Source organism: Ciconia boyciana, chromosome 2 (assembly GCF_034638445.1).
Source record: "Ciconia boyciana chromosome 2, ASM3463844v1, whole genome shotgun sequence".
In the NCBI taxonomy this organism is placed as follows: Eukaryota; Metazoa; Chordata; class Aves; order Ciconiiformes; family Ciconiidae; genus Ciconia; species Ciconia boyciana.
In genome coordinates this window covers 50,787,754-50,807,751 of record NC_132935.1, presented here as the reverse complement: position 1 = coordinate 50,807,751, position 19,998 = coordinate 50,787,754, and the positions used below count along the sequence as shown (strand labels likewise).

General features: G+C 43.2%; 1 protein-coding gene across 4 annotated transcripts in view; it reads right to left on the bottom strand.

The window, feature by feature from the left end:
- Nucleotides 1-375: 375 nt before the first annotated feature.
- KCTD1 (potassium channel tetramerization domain containing 1) overlaps nucleotides 376-19,998 on the bottom strand; it is a 105,481-nt gene continuing 85,858 nt past the window's right edge. For 3 of the 4 annotated variants that reach the window (XM_072852587.1, XM_072852584.1, XM_072852585.1), the window contains exons 3-5: nucleotides 9,432-9,576; nucleotides 6,795-7,100; nucleotides 376-2,877 (exon numbers count right to left, since the gene is read on the bottom strand). In XM_072852587.1, coding sequence (XP_072708688.1) covers nucleotides 2,719-2,877; nucleotides 6,795-7,100; nucleotides 9,432-9,576 — 610 coding nt within the window. In that variant the 3' untranslated portion in view covers nucleotides 376-2,718. The remainder of the gene's footprint in view (nucleotides 2,878-6,794; nucleotides 7,101-9,431; nucleotides 9,577-19,998) is intronic. The other variant, XM_072852583.1, reaches the window with a different exon arrangement.

The following is a 19,998-nucleotide window of genomic DNA, read 5'->3' as shown; positions in this document are numbered from 1 at the left end:
GCTCGGTGGGAGGGCGGCCAGCCAGTTGGGGATTTGGAAGGACCACAAAGGTATCCTCGGTGTCATCGAGTGGGACAGGGACGCACTGAGCAAGCAAAACCGCCAGCTGAGCACAACCTGCTGGCTTTGGGAGCAACGCAAGGAAAAGCATTAATGGCAAAAGCTTCTCACCCTCCACACCCAGCCTGTGCAAAGGCTGCAGGCGGTGTGGGCGCTGCCAGCCCTGGGGCAGGCGCTGCGGGGCCGATTTTGGGTGGCCGCTGATGCTCCTGGCCAGGCAGGCTTGGGGTGCCTGCTGGCCAAGCGGTGGGTAGCAGGGAACGGAGCTGCAGCCCCCCAGCTCCAGCCTGCACCGGAGCACATGCCTGTACGTAAACGTGGCGGCTAGCAGGGCAGGTCTGGATCTGAGTGTACCTTTGGGCTTAACAGACAGTGTAAACAAATCCCCGGGTACACTGCAGAGGCCCCAGAAAATGAGGCTCCACCTGGAAACGCAGGGAGGGTTTCTGCATCAAATAGTCTCTGAAACATCGCCTTGTTAAACCCTGTACTCTCAACCCATGGGGACTGGCATCTTTTTCAACATCACAAATTTCATACCACTTCCAACAGCTTGAAGATCTGTTAAAAATATTTATTTCCCAGGATTTTAGCTTTCTGACTTCTATGCAAACTAACAACCAAATTGTGGGCAGTAAGAGCAAGCATTTGTTTATTTTGTAAGAGGACTACTTGCTGCTAATTGAAAACAAGCATTTTCAATGAGGCAGCTGTTTCAGTACTGTGAATAGACAGATCAGCATCACATTGAAGATCTAATAACCCACTAATGAACCTTAATCTTTGGAGCCCCCTCCCTCACCCATTTCCACATTTCAATAATTTCAAAACCATTGATATGTGCTGCCAGAGAGTTAAGTATGCCCTCTGACATCTTTTAATAAAAGCCAGAAAAATGGTAGCTTTTTTTTTTTTTGAGTTATCAGACTATATTAAAAACCTTGTTACATGTATTTAACAATTTCTTTTTTTTCTTTTCTTAAATAAATAGCAAAGTGTCACCAAAATGAATGGAACGCCGGCACCATTGCGTCGACAGAAACTTCCATACTAGGATGAATACACAGTCATATTCTGGAATATTGCATAAAAAGATACTTTGGAGGAAAGGCGGTGGTTGCTGGTGCATCTTAGGTGGTGAAAGCATCAACTCGGTAATGGTCCGTGCAGCGGTATCGTGATGTGGAGCCTTTGCAAAATCTCACCGGCCCGAACCAGGTGGCTGCAGAGGTGGCCTCGGTGAGACTCTGCAAGAGAACAACTCGCAGGACATCTACGCAGGACATCGACTTACCGCCTGCTATCAAGAGCAACGCAGCTGATGGTGTAACACGAGGGGCTGACTGTCTCATTCTCTAGGCAGAAGAACACTAGCTTGAAACAAGGGAAACGAACAATGTTAAAAACAAACAGGCTGACTAACACTCAGCAGGGCAAGGGCTTGGAGAGCTGAAGCTGCCAACTCCTTGGTCAAGAGGGAAGGATGCAACTATTCACTGTTACATTGAAGGTTACAGAACCAGGCGTCATTTTTTGACGGGTTTCCCTGGGCTGAGCTGGTGTTATTTTTAAGTCTGACCAACAGCCTCTCTTCAAAGCAGCACACAGCTTAAAAGGACAGCGCTGAAGGAAGACCAGCAACGTGCGGCACACCAGAGAGATCCCGCAACGGCATCTGCTGCCTTTAACTCACTCCACCGTGCGCAGGCAGCGCTGCCCGCCCGCTGCCTGCCAGAGCGGCTGCCACTCCACGCGCCAGAGTGCAGTGAGCTAAATCCCACCTCTCTGCTTCTGTTGGCTTAAATCAGACCCTCGTTATTTTAAACAGAGTTTATTGTATTTAATACATTATAAAATTTGAAAAAATTGTAGGAAAGCAGCAGATTCAAACCAGAGCATCTCTACCAAATATTAATTATTCTGGCCCCCTCTGGAAAAACACAAAACAAAACAAAACAAAAACCAAACAAAAAAAAAAACCTCATTCAAAAGAAAAGTTAACCTTTCACATCTGTGAGGGCAGACAAAAAGTGTGCGACTTCTGTACAAACTACATTTAAAATTTCAGCCGACTAGCTTTCGAATGCAATGGATGGTCATCTCCTGAACACCTGCCCATCCACCTCTAAAAAAGACAGACATAAACCTCTATATGCCAATAAAGTTGAGTCAAGGTGTGTACACATTAAAAAGTGGATGGCTGTTTGGCAATGGAAAATGGGTGAAGAGTAGTCTATGTATCCCCCAATGGTAATGGCTTGTACACCGTTAAGTGGGCCCGAGTCAGGCCTAGGACACTTAATGGCCATCACAGCACCAACCTCATCTACCACTTCTTTGTTGTTGCATTTCCTACCCTTTGACATATACATACATATATATATGTACATACATACATATACATACATACATATTTTTTATATATGTGTGTGTGTGTGTTTTGTTTTACACCTTGAGGTTATTATTATTACTACTATTCCAAATGTTCCCATATTAATTCAGGTGTGGTCTCTATATTTGATATAAATGTGTCTTTTATTCAATTTTAGTTCCAGGACTTGTTTGGAGTCCAAACTGCACATGAAACGTCCCCCTTTTTTTTCCTCTCTCTTTTCCTTTTTTTTTTTTTTTTTTTTTGCATAAAGAAACATGTCCATTTTAGTCCAGAGGCTCTTGCTTTATTCGAATGACGGAGGGTGCACGAGATGTCCTTCTGAGTTCTCGTCTCAGTACGTATTCACTGAATTGGGAAGAGTCCACCCCACCTCCACATGAGCCAACAATCTCAAACCCTCTTTGCTGTAACCTCTCAAGTACCTGCAAAAAAGAGGAAACAAACACAGATGTATAAGTAAATAAAGAGACTATTTGCTGTCCGAGGACAACAAATGCTGTTTTTAAATGGATCCAGCTAGGAAACAAAAATGGTTACACAGATCCGCTAACTGGTTCCCTCAGCTTCATTGTATTCAACTGATTTCTGCTGACTTTGGCCACTGAGCAATAAGAAAAATAATGAAGAAAAACATATTTTATTTTTTTACTCCTGTCAACAAATCCAGTATTCTTCTAGCCACAGAAACATACCTGGAAAAATGCATTCTCTGCTTCACAAAATTTATAATACAAAAGCTCAAATACAGGATTGCACAGCAGATACCAGAGGATGCTGAGCAAACACTTCAACTAAATGGTGTCAATGCAGATACCACAGTCATAATTTCAGAAAAGTTACCATCATATTTTCTAGAGACTTAAAAAACAACTGCGATTACGAAGGTTTGTGGATAGTTACCTGTGGTAAAACCTGGGACCTTTTAACTTTAATTATGGGACTAACGAGTTCTGCCTATTCACCTTCTTCCCTCCCTTTTCACAACCCGAGTGTTGCTTCCAGTGGGAAATAGAATGGCAAAAAGAAAAAAGTAAAAAAAAACCCACAAAGAAAAAAGAAGAGTCGGGCAGGGCTCTCGGAGTGGCAGGGGGATGTGCCCAACACAGCTCACCCAACAAATGACGGTGCAAAGACCTCAGCTCCCAGCACCAGCTCCAGGCTGCTAAGAACGTGGTCTCCTTCCACACCACTATTCCACTATTTTCTTTTTTAACTACCCATGTTCATGCTGGTTTAATGTAACTGCAGGGCTGAGGCACTCTGTCCCATGTTTATACTCTTTGCTACTTTTATCATCATCTTCACCTGTTCTGCTGCCTGGGCTTCCTCCGCCTCACCTCTGAAGGAGACTCTGCCAGGGCTTCACCAGGGTCAGCTGTGATGGCCACCAGCCACAAGGCAGGGGGGCTGGTGCTCCCGCACCCCACAGGACATGGGACCCTCTGTCCAGCATGACTGGACCTCACTGGGGTTGCGCTGGGAGCAGGTGCCTACCGAGTCCTTCCCAGCTGTTTCACCAGTTAGCAAATTGGTTTTGCATGTGTGCTGGGACAGCAAGGGCAAGCAGAGCAGCAGAAGGCTGCAGAGGACTGAGGTGGGGGGAGAAGCGAGCTGTGGTTTAAAAACGCTTAAAACAAGACATGGCACGTCTTTACATGTATTGCTTCAGGTCAGCAAATGTCTTTCCAAAATACCTGAGCATGGTTAATTGCACAGTAGACAAATCTCAAAAAGGAGGGGGTGGGAAAAGAGAGTTGGAAGCACCCAGCAAAACATCTGCGCAATTTTAGTTTACCCTGATCTTTAGCTTTTAACAACATAACCCAAAATCCCCCCAAAATGTCTCAGTGCAAGCCACTAAAAAAATAGTGCAGGAGAACTTAGGTCCTGAGAAAAAAATGCAGTGGAAGCAACTGGTCAGGAAACTAGCCCAGCCCTGGACAAACCATTTGGTCTGTACCTCATTCACCGGGCCTATCGGCAGTCCCTGTCCCACCCCACAGTGTTATTAGGACTAGAGAGATGCTTACATCCCCCAAAAATGGAAGATGCAGCATTATCAATGTGGGATCATCATCTCTCTTGAAGCCTGTGCATATTTTGCCACTCTGACTCAGGTTTTTCACATCAGTAAATATGCTTGGCAATTCTTATTTGTGTGACAAAAATGTAAGCATCAGAATAAGCGATAAAGAGCTGAAGGATACAACTGCTTTGAGAACTATCATATGACACGTGGCTAAATAACCCTCCTTGAAAGTCTTATCCCTTTTCAGCTGTAATCTTACATCTAAGGCTGTTCTAAATTTGCATTAGTCACTACGACAAAACAACTTTGATGTTTCAGCATGACAGTAAAGGCCAGTAAGAGACAACTGTCCAAGCATAACATGGGTTAACCATATCTCGATAGGTCTAGATAGGTCTATTCAGTCCTGTGTTAAGTGCTAACACATATGCAGTGCCTGGCGAGCCTTCAGTGCATACTGCAGCACTCGGCTCGATTCCTCTGGGGAGGCAGCAGAGCAGAGCTTCTCTACCTGGACAGCAGGACCTAGCAGAGGGAAAGACGCCAAGCTCAGCTCGCAAGTCTCTTCTGCGTAAGAACTCACTCATGAGTCTGCAGCATTTAGGAGGTGTATCTAAACCAAGCAGCATCAATAGTGCTAGCGACAGTTCCAGATGTGAAGAAGTCCTCTCACTCCAAAATGCTGGCTGTGCAGGATGTGCTAACTAGGTGGAGACAAGTGTGTGAGGTGGTTGTTTTTAACCAACAAAGATAAAACAGATGACATTATAACTTATAAGTTTATTATAATTATTCCAGAAGTTACCTGCATTTGTCTCCCAGATTTTTTCTTATCCATTTCATAACAGCTACTGATTTTAGCTATTGCTACATAGAATCGTAGAATAGTTTGGGTTGGAAGTGACCTTTGCAATGAGCAGGGACATCTTCAACTGGATCAGGCTGCTCAGAGCCCCATCCAACCTGACCTTGAATGTTTCCAGGGATGGGGCATCTTCCATCTCTCTGGGCAACCTGTCCCAGTGTTTCACCACCCTCTTTGTGAAAAATTTCTTCCTTATATCTAGTCTAAATCTACACTCTTTTAGTTTAAAACCATTACCCCTGGTCCTATCGCTACAGGCCTCTACTATGCCATAAAAATTAGGAAAAACTGCGGAAAGTGAAAGAGGAGGGTCTTCCCTGAGACCACAGAAATGGATGGGTCCCTATTTGCAATAAGCAGTCATACCTTTGTTTTTGTTACCACAGCAAGGAGGAAAACCGAACATGTTTTCTTTGTCCAAAGTAAAAAGTATACAGTGATTTATTCAAGAAGTATTAGGGAGGTCTTTATCAAATGCAAAAGACCTGGGTAATGCTGCAAAAAGGACACACTAGTTTTTAACCACACCTGTGATAATTTCTCCCTGCTGTACCCTTCACATTACATGCCTTGCCTGATAGTCTCATTGAAGGGTCAAAGTCCTCCTAGGATGTCCCAGTTTGAAATATAGCAGAGGGGGCTGAGACAAAGTCCCCTCTATGAGAGTAAGACTCAACAGATGCCTTCTCCTGTGGCTGCAGGCTGCTCCCTTCTCCAGAAATACTGGGTCCTGTTTCAGGAGGGAGGACGAAGAAGGAGGAGGACACTGGCTGTGTTGACCCTCTGTGGAAGTGTGGCCCTCCTCTCAGTAGCTGGCCATTGCTACTGTCCCGTCGTCTCTTTCTCACATTAATTCCCCTTTCCCTTCACTTCTCACTTGTTACACCCAGAATAAGAGACCAGGGCTTCACCTTTTTGCTCCTCCATTCTTCCCATTTAGTTTCAGAGCCCCTGTGGACTCTGGCAAATCAGAGCATCTCCACTACCTTTCTCAGGTGAAGGGACAGATCCCCATGCCCTCACAACAGGCTCTGTGGGGATGTGGCATGTTCCCTCCCTGGCTTGAGATGTCCCTGTACCCTCTCATCAAGCCAGAAAACAATTTATAACAAGCAGGGCAAGGGACTGGAAGCAGGCTTGAATGGTCGCCCTATATTCAAATGTCAAAAAAAAGTTTCTCCAAATATGCAATGTCTTTATATTGAGGCAAACGTGTATCTCCTAAAGGAGGTTTTCAACACTACTGTAGTTTGCTTGCAAAGAGATTTGGCGATGACGTGTGAATTAAGTCAAGAAAGCAGCCCTGACCCATAGAAGTAAATAACTAGCTCAAACCCTCCAGCTGATTTTGCTCACCAAAATGCCCCAGCGACAGGGAAAAGGGTCAACCCACTGGTACCTGGCCAGCAGGCTCCCTTCCAGAAAATGCATACGTGACTTCCTACCTGAACTGAGTTGAGGTGACAGTATCCGTTCAGTGGAAATCGGATGACGTGCGTCGAGTCGTGATTCCAGCCGGCGTTGACAGAATTACACATCACGTCACCAATTTCTGGAAACACTTCTTCTATCAATGACTTATCACCACTCAGTGTGATCCTCTCTCCAAGATCTGGGGCAACTCGCACCACCAGGCACTCACAAGACTTTGAGAAGCGGCCACTCTCCCGGTCCTGTTTCCACCTTTCCATCTCTCCTAGCATGGGCTGAAGCTGGAAATACTTTGCTTCTTCATATAACAAACTGTAGTCCTGAAAGACACATATATTTACTGTGCACAATTAAGAAAGAGGCATTACTAATGGACCACTTAATGTATATGGTTATTCAGGCTAACGCCACTCTAGATCTGGAACCCTTCAGACATAGCTCATAATTACTGTGTAGGAAGGTGTAATAAAATAACAGTGCAAGCAAAAAAATAACCATCAGCCACTTGAAACAGATTGGGTATAGCAGCACTCGTGAAGGGAGGGGGAGGCTATGCTTGCTCAACTCCCTCCTGCTATGGAATAATCCAGGCAAAAATCCCACTTTTCCCTGTATTTTATCCCCATAGTGATGTCATAGAATAATGACCTCATTGAACAGATGGAACAGAATTCAATCAGGATTCAGAAAATCCATCACTAGGATCCATCGTGTCTTACAGCAATACTAGCAGGCATTGTAACAGGTATAAGAATGTAAATGAGGGAGCCTGCAATGGTTCTTAGTGTAAAATGATTCAGATATTTGCATAATGGATTGCACATATTACTGCATTTTAAAAATTAAGTATTTTTTAATACCTCCCCATTTTGCCAACAGTATTGTTTACTACATCGTCTCAAACGCCAGAGCAGAGAGAACGCATTTCTAAGCACAGCCAGTACAGAAGTAATTTAGAACTGATGATGTGGAGTCTGTCTACTGCCATTTTTTAAATTTAAAAAAAAAACAAAACCCAACTTGTTTTTCTAGGTTTAAGAGCGTAAGGAAAATATTTATACAGAGAAAAGCAATACATGAGAATTAGGGAAGAGAGGAATAGAATGATAACAAGAGAAGACTGCTAACCATCAGTATGGCCCTGAATTTGAGCTAGAAACCAAATACTTGATGAGAATGCGACACCAAAATCATGCTCAAAATACTGCTTACATTTAACATGTAACAAAAAAGTCACCTAATTATATATTTCTAAGAAACAAGGACCACTGTTCATTTTAAGCACCAATCTTTTGGACACCTTAAAGCATAACTGGGAAGGACACCCCTTTGAACATCACGTTGGTTGGGTGAACTTGCCAGGAGTTACATTTTTAATTTCAGCACAGCTACAGTATATTTATGTGTTTAAAAGGCTCTGCATATATAACTTCTTAATATTGCATGGCAGGTGGCTTCTCCTTTTTCTGTATTTCTGATTACCTTCAGGACAAATGCCGAGAGCAGTACAAAGCCACGCTAAGGCTTCAAAAGAGGGATAAGGTGCTCACCGGCTAGTTCCAAACTCCCACGTTATTCAGGTAGGTCTACCCTTGTCATGCATGGGAGAAATATGTATGTGTCTACCGCAGATGATTCAAAGGTTGCTGCAATATGGCTTTTGAACTCAACCTCATACCTATTATGCCCCAAACACCTGAAAATCTGTCTCAGATGCAAGGAATAAAAGACTGCACACCAGTGTGAACTGCTCTAACTCTTCCCCATCACCTCTGCTATTAAATCTGAATTACTGTATTTCCTACGGTGAACTACTGGCACTGCCAGCTACGCTGATATGCATTCATTAAGTAACGATAAAGATCTGTTCTGATTGCAACCGCGGTCTCCAGTGCTCTCTTCGCTGACACCACATATGCACCCACATACCTACAAGTGAATAAACACAGAACATCACATGGAGTCTGAAGCTCTACCTCTCTAGGCTAATGTCTAACATGGTGAACTACCATAAATTTAATTTGTTATTAAAAAGAAAAAAAAGCAGGCTCTTTAATAAAGTTTAAATAATAAACGTGGAACTATTAATCCCTGACTTCTCTAAAACTCCAAAATTAAACTTGCAGTATGCATTCAAGAGTCTGAGGGAGAAAATATTCTATGACTTAATGCTCAAATATCACCACGTGTGCAGTTTATTTTGTCAATACTATGATTCCCACACCATTCTCTGAATTTCAGCATGGGAGTGGAAGCTGGAGCTGCTGCAATCAGAGGGGAAGCATAAAAGCAGATGAGAAGACAAGTAATCAGCAAAGCTCACGAGCAGTTGGTTCCAGATTGTATCATCCTTTCTGTCTCCATCAGTATCCTACGATATTTAATTTCCCTAGGTCAAACACAGCAAGGTTGCTCCATTACGCTATAGCCAGGAGGGGAAAATTTAATATTGATGCCACTCTAGGAAGGGCTGACAGATGCCACTTTAGCAACCCCATGCTTACATTTGCCACATACCTGAAATCAAGCACTGTACTCTACAAGTCCATCCCTGTCCCCCCGCTCCTTGTCTAGCACTCTGTTTTGACTACATGCCAGATACTTCCTTTACCAAGGTACATGCAAAACACCCAAGTCCCTTGAAATCTCACCTTGAAATCATCAGGAATGAGGAGTTTCGATGTCCTTAAAAAATTCAAGATATATCTGAACATCTGCCCATCTCTGTCGATGAAATAATGCTGCTTGAGACTGTCGAGGACAATGGGCTCCGTGCCATCGAAAAGCCGGCCGATTCTGGAGAGGAAACAAGAGGTGAGCGGCAGAGTCAGACCAAGCTCGGCTCAGCAGCCACTCAAACGGCCCAACGCTGCAAAACCCCTTGCACCAACTTCAGCGAAGAAGCTCTGCGGCTCCGCTTCATAAGAAAAGGGCTGGTTTCAAACCTCGATTTAAGCTGCATATTTTCCAGCACAGCCTCAGAAACTTCTAAGTAGCACAGCTGGGGAGGTGGAGGGTAAGCAGCCGGGGCAGGAGCCTCTTGCACCAGCCTTGCTGCCCAAATCCGTGTCTTGTGAGTGACACTCCCTCGATTATTTTGGACACCTCTCTTGATAGCCCCCATCAGTAGACCCCATCCCCCCAGATGCACCAGCCCCCATGATTGACTGTATTCTACTTTCTGGGGGACTGCATGGTCAATCTGATTTAGTTTGGAAATTGCACTTGGGAAATGTTTTGTTGTTGTTGTTGTTTGCTTGGGGTTTGTTTGTTTTTAATCCCAGTTCATTTTTTGGATGCCATTTACTGCAACCAACGCTTGGACAGACACAGCTGAGGGAGCAGCACATTGTGGGATAAGTAGCTGGGGATACAAAGGTTATAATATATCAATGCGAGATAACGATTTCACAGTAAAAATTAACTGTTTGTAGCAGGTATCAATTAGCACACTCTGAAATAACCAGGAAAAATGCCTCAGTTTTTAGAGACCACCCACCAACCACCAGAACCACACAGCCACCTAGAGAGCCTCCGCTTGCCAACAGTTCTTGCAACATCAACTGCTGGGCGCACACACGTTTCCTAGATGGGTGCCTCACAAACCAGCTTTAGTTAGAGCAGTAGGAAGGGCTGAAAACTCCAAACAAAACCCTTGCCAGTGTAACACGAAATATATGTTGTGTTTCTGCACCAGGGCGTTTGCAAAATGCTCCTGCGTCGCTGGTGGTTTCCCAATGAAATCAGCAGGAGCAACTGGGAGGTTTGATTTTGTGTGCCTGTTTATACGTCTGTACGTGCAATGTGGAAGTACTTTTTGATTCTTTCCAACAGCAGACCTGTAAACAACATGGTCTCGAAATAGCTCGCTTGCGATATGTCACACGGACACTCCGTGTGAAACACCACCGACAATTTGGGATGCGATTTCAGAGCCTCATCACAACCTGTTACATTCTGCAATATTCTTCAGATTCTGCGTTTTCATTATTTTAATGAAAAGGCTCATTCGTATGTAGTTTTTGTTCCAATATAACCCATCTGTTTCAGGAACCAGCACAGTAAAACCTCTGCAGGTTACTAAAGAGCATACAGCAGCATCACCGTACACCAGCAGGGAGCTAGGGGACCAAGAGGCACTTTTGTTCCCTGATCACGCTCAGTTTGAGGCATAGGTAAGGTACAAATCTGTCTTCTCACAAAAAGGATACAGCAAGCAAAACGAACAGTCATGGCATGCTATTTTTGTTATAAAAGCAGTGAAGAAACAACCATTCCCCACCACCAGTAGGAAAAAAAAAAACACCAAAAACTCAGCACTCCTGGCTGCACGAAGCATCCCAGGCCAAGAGACACCCCCATCCATCAGCCAGGAGACGGGGATCTCCAGAAAAGAGATCCAAGAGGCAAAAGACAGAAGCGGTTCCCAAAGAGGGGAAGATGGCAGGGGCCTGCACTGGGGTCTCGGGGAACTGCAGAGGGATGGTGCTCCAGGTGACCACACGCCACTTCACACCCACAGCCATACACCCTCCCTTTGAAAATGGCACAGCCGACCCAAACAGAGTTTGAAGGGATGCCTGTGCCCGCAGCAGGGACCTCAGTAGTACACCCAGTAATAGGTTGTGAACAGAATACAAGTCTCATCTATTCTTTCTGACCAGAAAAGAAATAAAACCACATTAACCTCAACTGGCCATTTACAATTCTGTAGGAAATGCCTGAATCAATTCAAGTCACATGAAATCTGTAACAGACAAGGAATTAAATACATTCTGCAGAATGATCAGGTACAAAATATTTTTTTCAAAGCCATCCTTTAGAACAATTCAAGCTTTCTTCCTCGGATACTTGTTACTGCCTGCCCTGATGCTCAAAATTTAAGCTGCGTCAGGCCATATAATACAGGTTCCTGTTCACTAGGTGGATGAACAACAATTACGTCTAATATGGATGCACTCGGCATTTAGAATTAATTTTCCCCTATACGCAAGCATGTCATCTTGGAATCTATCATGGAATTCACACACAAAACATATATATTTGGCCAAGTCAGTCATTACTGAAATGTATAACAGTAATTGGTTTCTGCAGTATTTTCCTAGTTCTAAATTAGTACTATAATTACATATTTACTGCATTCAGCTCTGGGGCCTCCAACATAAGGAGGACAAGGACCTGTTGGAGCGGGTCCAGAGGAGGGCCACGAAGATGATCAGAGGGCTGGAGCACCTCTTCTATGAAGACAGGCTGAGAGAGTTGGGGTTGTTCAGCCTGGAGAAGAGAAGGCTCCGGAGAGACCTCATTGCAGCCTTCCAGTACCTGAGGGGGGCCTACAAGAAAGCTGGAGACGGACTTTTTACAAGGGCATGTAGTGACAGGACAAGGGGTAATGGCTTTAAACTGAAAGACGGTAGATTTAGATTAGATATAAGGAAGAAATTCTTCACTGTGAGGGTGGTGAGGCACTGGAACAGGGTGCCCAGAGAAGCTGTGGATGCCCCATCCCTGGAAGTGTTCAAGGTCAGGTTTGATGAGGCTTTGAGCAACCTGGTCTAGTGGAAGGTGTCCCTGCCCATGGCAGGCGGGTTGGAACCAGATGATCTTTAATGTCCCTTCCAACCCAAACCATTCTATGATTCCATGATTCTATGATTTTAAACCTTTAGACTTTTTGTCCTCATTTTATTAATTGTTTAGGAGAAGAACAAGATAGTATCAGAGGATGGAGCCTTCTGACAAAACCATAGGGCTGACGAGCACACAACCATCAGGAATGCTACCTGGGAGCTGAAAGCTGTTGGGTTTGGGCTGGAAGAGTTAATAGAAAGTGTTGCCTTAGTGCACTGCTGCTTTGCAGCAGCAGAAAAACCCAAGGAATTGCAAAGTCCCAATTCCCCTCGAATCCACCAGGATCACTTTGCAATACACAACTGCACTTTCACATGTTAAAACAGCTTTGGAAGGGTAGACCTCCAGCAGAGAGACTTCTGTAAAACAAAATTAAAGCCTTTTTGCTTTTCAGATGGAAAAATGTAGATTCCAGCTTCCTACACAAAGCAGCCTCCAGGGAAAGACTTGAGATAATATGGGACCCAAATCTGGTGGCATGGTCCTTCTCCTAAGCTGCATTTGCTACACCCATCAAGAGAAGAGACTGGGCTATGCCAGGATCTGGGGAACCATCAACGCCTTCACCCTCCAACCTCACCGTGTACTCTTGGGTTCCTGGAAGCACAGCAGCAAGCTCTCTGCTGTGCCTCGCTTGGCAACTTTTCTATACAATAATATTTGAGTAACCATCCTCCCTGTCACCCATAGCTCCACTGTTACTCCTGCTTGGTCTCACACTGCAATTATAAGAGACATCAATCCTCTGGCACGAGAAGGGACTTCTAAGTCGCGTTTATTATGATTTCACTTCCCAAGAAAACCTGAAAGATGTTTTTCCCCATCTCATTCTTGACAACATTGGCCGATGACTGGCAAAAAAACCTTTTTTTTTAAAAATGACAAACACGTAACAGCTGAACAGATTTCAGAACAGGAAAGTGCTTTGAAGGAGGCTTGCAAAACAAGCTGATAATTATATGCAGAATTAGCCAAATATCAAGGGTAAAGGATAAAAAACTGTAGTCCATTTACAAGAAAATGTACTTCTGAAATATTTAATTAAAACTAACAGGCTGGAATTTTCGGTATATCAGGAAAATTAATGTCCCATGGGTTGAAAGTGTGACCTCCAATGGGTAATAATTAATGTCTGTGGCTTTAAGTATCATACTGCACTGTCAGAACTCGAATGCTTCAAGGGTTGAAAACATAACCAGTGGAAAACTCTGCTTCCATCAGAGAATTTGGTTTTACTTTAAGGACACAAAACAGGTACAGCCACAAGCCTGGTTTTAGTGGGGAGAAAATGGGACATGGAAGAGATCAGTGTTTTAATTCCATAAAATACTACAGGGATGGACCCTTCTCCCCACAGACCAGCACTCTCATAGGAGCATTTCTAGACCAAAGAGCTAGCATGGGAAAATGACATTGCTTATAGGATTTCTCAAATTCTTCAGAAAGAAGTCTTGTTTGTCAAGTATAAAAATATACTCAGTCTGCAGCAAAACTGTATACATGGTGTGTTTATAACCTTGCTCTTTCAGTGTATAAATATTTATATATATTATTATACACATAAAGAGAAAGACTTCCCTTTAGTATGTTCTGCCTCTGTTGAGAATTTGGGAAAGCAGCAAAAATTAGGAACAAGATGGCCAATATTAATTAAACAAGTCAACTACTGCACAACTTTCTTAACACTAAGAAAAATGACACAGTTCTGCAGATTGTTTTAGTGGCTTCAGTGGACAGAGCTAAAATTTATCCCTTTTGTAATCAAAGGGATACAAGGAACATGGAAAAGATGCAAGCTTTGATGTCTGCAAGCATGCAGAATATTGCACTACTTTCAATCTACGGTAGAAATAAACCTTTTTTTTTCTCTGAGAAAACACAGATTCCTTATTATTGAATATATTCAGAATATTATTTTTCATACAATTGTCATTATCAGAGGACACTAGGAACTGAAAACTAACTGAAAATCTTTTGCAATAAACTATTTTCAAGAGTTCTAAGCTGTCAGCTTTCGCTACCCTCTGTGTCTTTTGCAGAACAACAAAAAAGGGAGGAAAACTCCTGGTGTGAAGCCCTTGTAATAACCCGGCAGAGGGAACCGTGCAGCAGCAGGGGCATCGGCGATGCCCTGGTACCTGCAATCCCGTGCTAACGGCAGGGCCAGTAACTGCCTGGGACTCCACCGAGGTTGGATATTCAGTGGCTGGCAAGGGGCAAAGTGCTCATGAAAACACATCTCTCTCCCTCCAATAATGAACGACATGGCAAAGAAAAAGTATTTTAATTGAAATCTTACTCACCTGGTTGGAGCCACTGTGGCAAAGTGAGTAGGGGTTTGGCCCTTAAAAGGATAAGTGAATGCAAGTTTTATTATCACATCATTATATTTATGTGGCTAATGGGAATGCTTATTTAACACTCTGGGGTGTGCAGAGAGCGAGCTGGAATAGGCTTTTACTTTTTTTTTCTCTGAGACTTTTTAGTCCACGTTGTCCTTATTAATTTCTTTTCATTTTCTTTTACTGAGTGCTCAAAGGCAATTTGCATAAGAGCTCATTATGAATTAGCTCTGTTTAATGGTATGCTCATCTCATGGCTATTTAATTTTACTTCCTCGTATGTCTAAATTATATAATTTTGCACTGTCCCCTAGAAGCTAGTACATTTGAAGAGGTATCCATGCCAGGGACAAATGCTATCCTACCCAAATAGAGAATGACGAGGTTTCTATTCTTTTTTCAGAGGCAGTAACAGTAATGACAGTATGACAGTAACAACCTGCTCTTCTTCTTTGAATACCTCACGTCATTTGGATCCACAGTAACTGAATACCTAGCAATCTTTATAACTCTGCATAACAAAAGTTGGCTCATAAACATGATATAACGGAATACATTTGCAATTTTCAGGAACATATATTATGAAAACCGCATTTTAACCAAATACCCTGTTGTAATCTCTTGCTCTCAGTGCTATTATAATTTGTTCTTATCTCTTCCTCCTTACATCTAATTTAAGGTTTCATGTCCATGAATCTCAGGAATTCCTTGGCACAGACAGTTCCTACATTATCAGAAGAGGCATGAATACAATGATTATAAAGCAAAGGTAACAGGGGGAAAAATGTATTAAAACCTAAAATCTCATTAAACCTTCTATAGAAAAGGTATTTATATAGGAGCCAAAATGACAGAGCAAGAAGCATGTACAGGAGGAGGTATTAAAACACCAGTTCTTATGAGATTTAAAAGAAAATGTTACATGGCATTTTAAAGAACAGATAAATCCCAGATACTGAGTAGAAGGATGTCAAACCTTTGTGGAAATATTTGCTAAATATTAAAGAACTGAATCATGTACATGGGGATCATTTCAAACATCTTAAGATTGTTATTTCAGCATGGAAGCAAAAGAAAAGGTATGGGCAAGCTCAGAGGGCTAATAAAACATTTAGAAGAAATTGAGATAGACAAGAAATGGTGAATAGTCTTAAATGCAGAGTAAAGCATATGAGGACCAGATGGGAAGGATCTGAAATGATGAGTGAGGTGGTATTGTCAGGGAACGCATCAGAGACCAAAAAAAAGAAAAGAAACATGGGATTTGCTATAACCTGTCTGATCAGAGGCAGCACCAGGAGCAGAGATGAGAGCAAATCAGACATATTACAAAATGAACTAACAGTCACTGGATCTAACCCACATGGACAAACTGACACATTAACTGGAAAAGAATAAATTGCACAACACCATGTAGTCATGTTGCAGAAATGCTGCTTACACGAGAGCAAACTATGGCTTTCTACGCCGCAGATGAGTGTAGAGATGATGAGATGTGTACCTAAGGGACAGCTGAACAAAAGAGGGTATGTGGGTCACAGGAAACATTGGGGTGAACTAAAAAATGGATGGCTAAGGCTCCAGAAGTCAATAGCAACACCCTAACTTCTGTTTGCCTGAAGAGGAAGTTTTTCCAAGAAAAATTAAAACCTGTATTTTCCCTGCTAAGCAGGTGATCTAGCTACCTAGGAGATTCACACCAGAAGTGATAATTACACTATGAAATACAGCTGGTAGAGGAACTCTCCCAAAGTACATAACATACTGGTTTACAGCCTTATGGTGGGTGCAGGCTACCCGAATGTCCAACAGAAGTAGGCCAAAAAATGTAGGCTCTCCCTATGGCTCAAAAAATGTAGGCCAAAAAATGTCAGCCTTCTCCCGGGATGTTCAAACCCCCATTCCCAAACTCAGGACCATCATCCACCCAGACCCAAATGACACTTTTAGAAACGCTGACATTTTAGAAAAGAAGGGAATAAAAAGTTGGGATGGGATGTCAAGAGCTGGTGACTCATGGCCAGAAAACTATATATGTGGGCAGATGGAAACCATCAACCACATCGCACAACGGCAGCAAGGGTGAGGCCAGGAGAGCACTATCCCCAGACGGTGGATGATGGGTCAGGGAGTTTCTGTTTACCATATACCTTCTCTCTCTGCTCTGGTATACCAAAGAGATACAGACAGATAAGAGGAAGAGGCTGCAACCCAAATCTGCATCTTTTCACACAAGGCTGGGCAGGCAAGTATTTTAAAAGCAATTCCAATACCGTGGCAGCCAAACCTCCTGAACCTCTAGGTTGCGTTACAGGCTTCAGATGTGGCTGAGAGGGGTCTGTCCTCTGCTCTCCAGCTGTTCCCCCACCCCAAACCAGGATCCTCATCCCCGCATTCCCCATCACTTTCGACAAAGTGAGGTTCCTCCATCTGACAGACACTGAAGTTGCTGACACTTTCCAAGATGTCCCATCTATTCCTGACCTTCACAGTTTTGCTTGTCTCCAGATACCAAGCAGTCCCTCGAGCCCTTTTGCTACCATACAGACCCATCTCCAGAAAACTTGTCTTGCAGTCCCCAAATAGGCTGTTCCTTCAGCCAAACCACTATCTACAGAGTGGTAGCACAGCCCCTCTCTTTCTCTAGGACCCTGAGACACCTCTCCCACCAGCCGGCCCTCTGATTGACCCACCCCGCATGCCAAGTCAAGGAGACTCGGAGCAGGGGAGGAGGCTGCAGATACCTGCCACCGTCCCTCTCATCATGAGAGGCGTTTTGCTTCCGCCATTTGTGAGGACATCAGGCAATGAGTAGCTACACACAACGGCTCACCTGCTGCTCCATAGCTGCAGCGTGACCACCCCTATTTTATGTTTTACAATGCCATCTCTCCTTGCTCTTTTTTTTCAGGCTCGCTCACGCACTGGATATACTGAAGAGCAGAGTGCAAGCCCTTAAGCCCCACATCTCCTACAGTGTTTGGTATCTTGCAAATAAGTCCTTAAAAACTTTTTAGTTTTCCAGAGCACATCAAAACCACTTTTCCTAAAATCATTCAAACCAATGAAATGTTAAATCAATTATTCATGCAAATACTTTTTCCATCTCTGTTTTTTGTAACTAAGTTTTCTTGGCAATGATAACATTTCACAGAAAAATTAACAAATATTCTCTTTGCTTGCCAAGATAATTTTACTAAGCTTGAATCCGATTTCATTGAGGTATGTTATTTATGTTTTATCTTGAGGGAAGCTGCCTATTAAGTTAGTAGCAACCGTGTCCTTTTGCTTATGATACGGTTATTACCAAGTTATCAGGAGTACGTTTACGTTATTAGGGTGCAATGGCAAATTAAGTACTTTGCGTCATAATTAGCTAATAACTTTTGAATTATATTTTAATCATGTTTAAGATGGTCAGGTTTGCTGTGAGTACAGATAATGGAGGATAGGAGCAGAACTGGAGTGTTTATCATTCAATACCAAAAGCCAGAAAGTAGATAAACCGGTGGATGCACAACATCCCAAAGGCCATGATAATCTATATATTCAGAACACCGAACCCCTTCGCAGGCAGCAATGTAAAAAAGTACAGCTTGTGTCTCAGGATCATGTTTAAGTAAAAAGCAAAAATATATTAGCTCCAACCCACTCTCCTTTGAGCCTGTTAATTTTTCTTTAAAAAGACATGTTAGCAATACCCATCTTCAAATCCCTATCAATAAACCTGTAAATGCAGATTCCACAAAGAGAGAACACTGTTAAAGCAACTTAGACAAAGGTACCAGAGCCATTTCCCTTTCAAAAATCTGGATGTTGAAAAAAACCCAAACAACCAACAAAAAACCCCTTCTCAGAATGGGGGAAATTCTTTGTTGTATTCCTTCGTACATCCAGTTTGCCCCTCAGCTTTCATGAATTTCATTCAAACCACTATTAGCTCTCAGTATTTCCTCTGCACCCTTCAGAAGACTCAGCATCAGAATTCCACGTACAAATCACTGGAAGTTAGGAAACGCTCTGAGATTCTCCATGAAACCCCTTAGAAAAGTAGCAGCAAAATTAGTTCTGGATCCAAAACCAACAGATACCCCAGTTAAGCATATATATGCTACGTAAGAAGCACTATGATACTTGCTAACTCTGCCCCTTTCCAGGATGTTACTTTGGGAACCAGGCATCACACTTCTTATGCACGGAGCCTGTGCCCTTGTAAACGACAATCACTGCAATGAAACCATAAGGAAGCAAGCTTTCCAAGATCTTCACAACTCTGACTACTTAGCCAGAAATCCTGTCTATGTTGTTTTGTTAACTGTTGCCTCCTCTAAGAGAAAGGACAACACATTTCCATAGACAGAACAAGAACACACTTGCCCTTCCCTTGGCAGGAGTTGCACAAACTCTTCCTGCATTGCAGCCCATAAAGGCAGGAGGTTGTACAACTAACCTCTGCATGCTGTACGGGTGATCCTATGGGGACTGCTTCTCAAGAGAGAAAGAGGCCACTTCTACATTAAAGCCTAAGTAAAAGCTTCTCATGAATGAATAAGATTCAGAGAGAGAAAGTGCTTCTAAAACCTTTAGCTGTTAACTGTGACGAGCCTGTATCCCCAGGAAACACCGTCCTCCAGAGCCCAGAACAGAATCAAGTATTCCCAAACATCCTTGCTCCTCTGCTCTCAATAAATACCCGTGAAAGTCACTTGCAAAGTTCGTAACATCTTTCAAGTGCAGTTCACGCAGAGGACAACAATTTGCTACTGCTAGCTTGTGCAGCAGAAGCCTGTAAAACAGATTAACAGGTTTCAGCCCTGCTGCTGAACTTCGGCTCGGACTGTCACAAGACAAATTTGCCAGGCAAGGTGGAAAGGATGTTCAGCCTGCTTTTTTAAAGCTCTACAAGAATAGACAAAGGAAAAAAATACACATATAAAGAACGTTATTAAAGTAGTCAAAACAAGCATCACAAGTTAAGATACGTCAGATATTAGAGATGCTCCTGCAACTTTCATTTGCAAACTTCTCTCCGCACTTTAGACTTGGTCTTTAATGACCTACTGTTTTCCCACGGCACCCTCCATCCAGGCAGCACGCAATCTGGGGAGAAGCCAGGGGTGTAGAGTGTAGCCAACTGTTGCCCATGGGACCCCCGCTTCATCTGTTGGAGGAGTAGGAGAAGGTCTAACAGATAAGGAATGGGTTTCAGGGACGGAACGCAGGTAAGGCAGATGGGGGCTGCCCT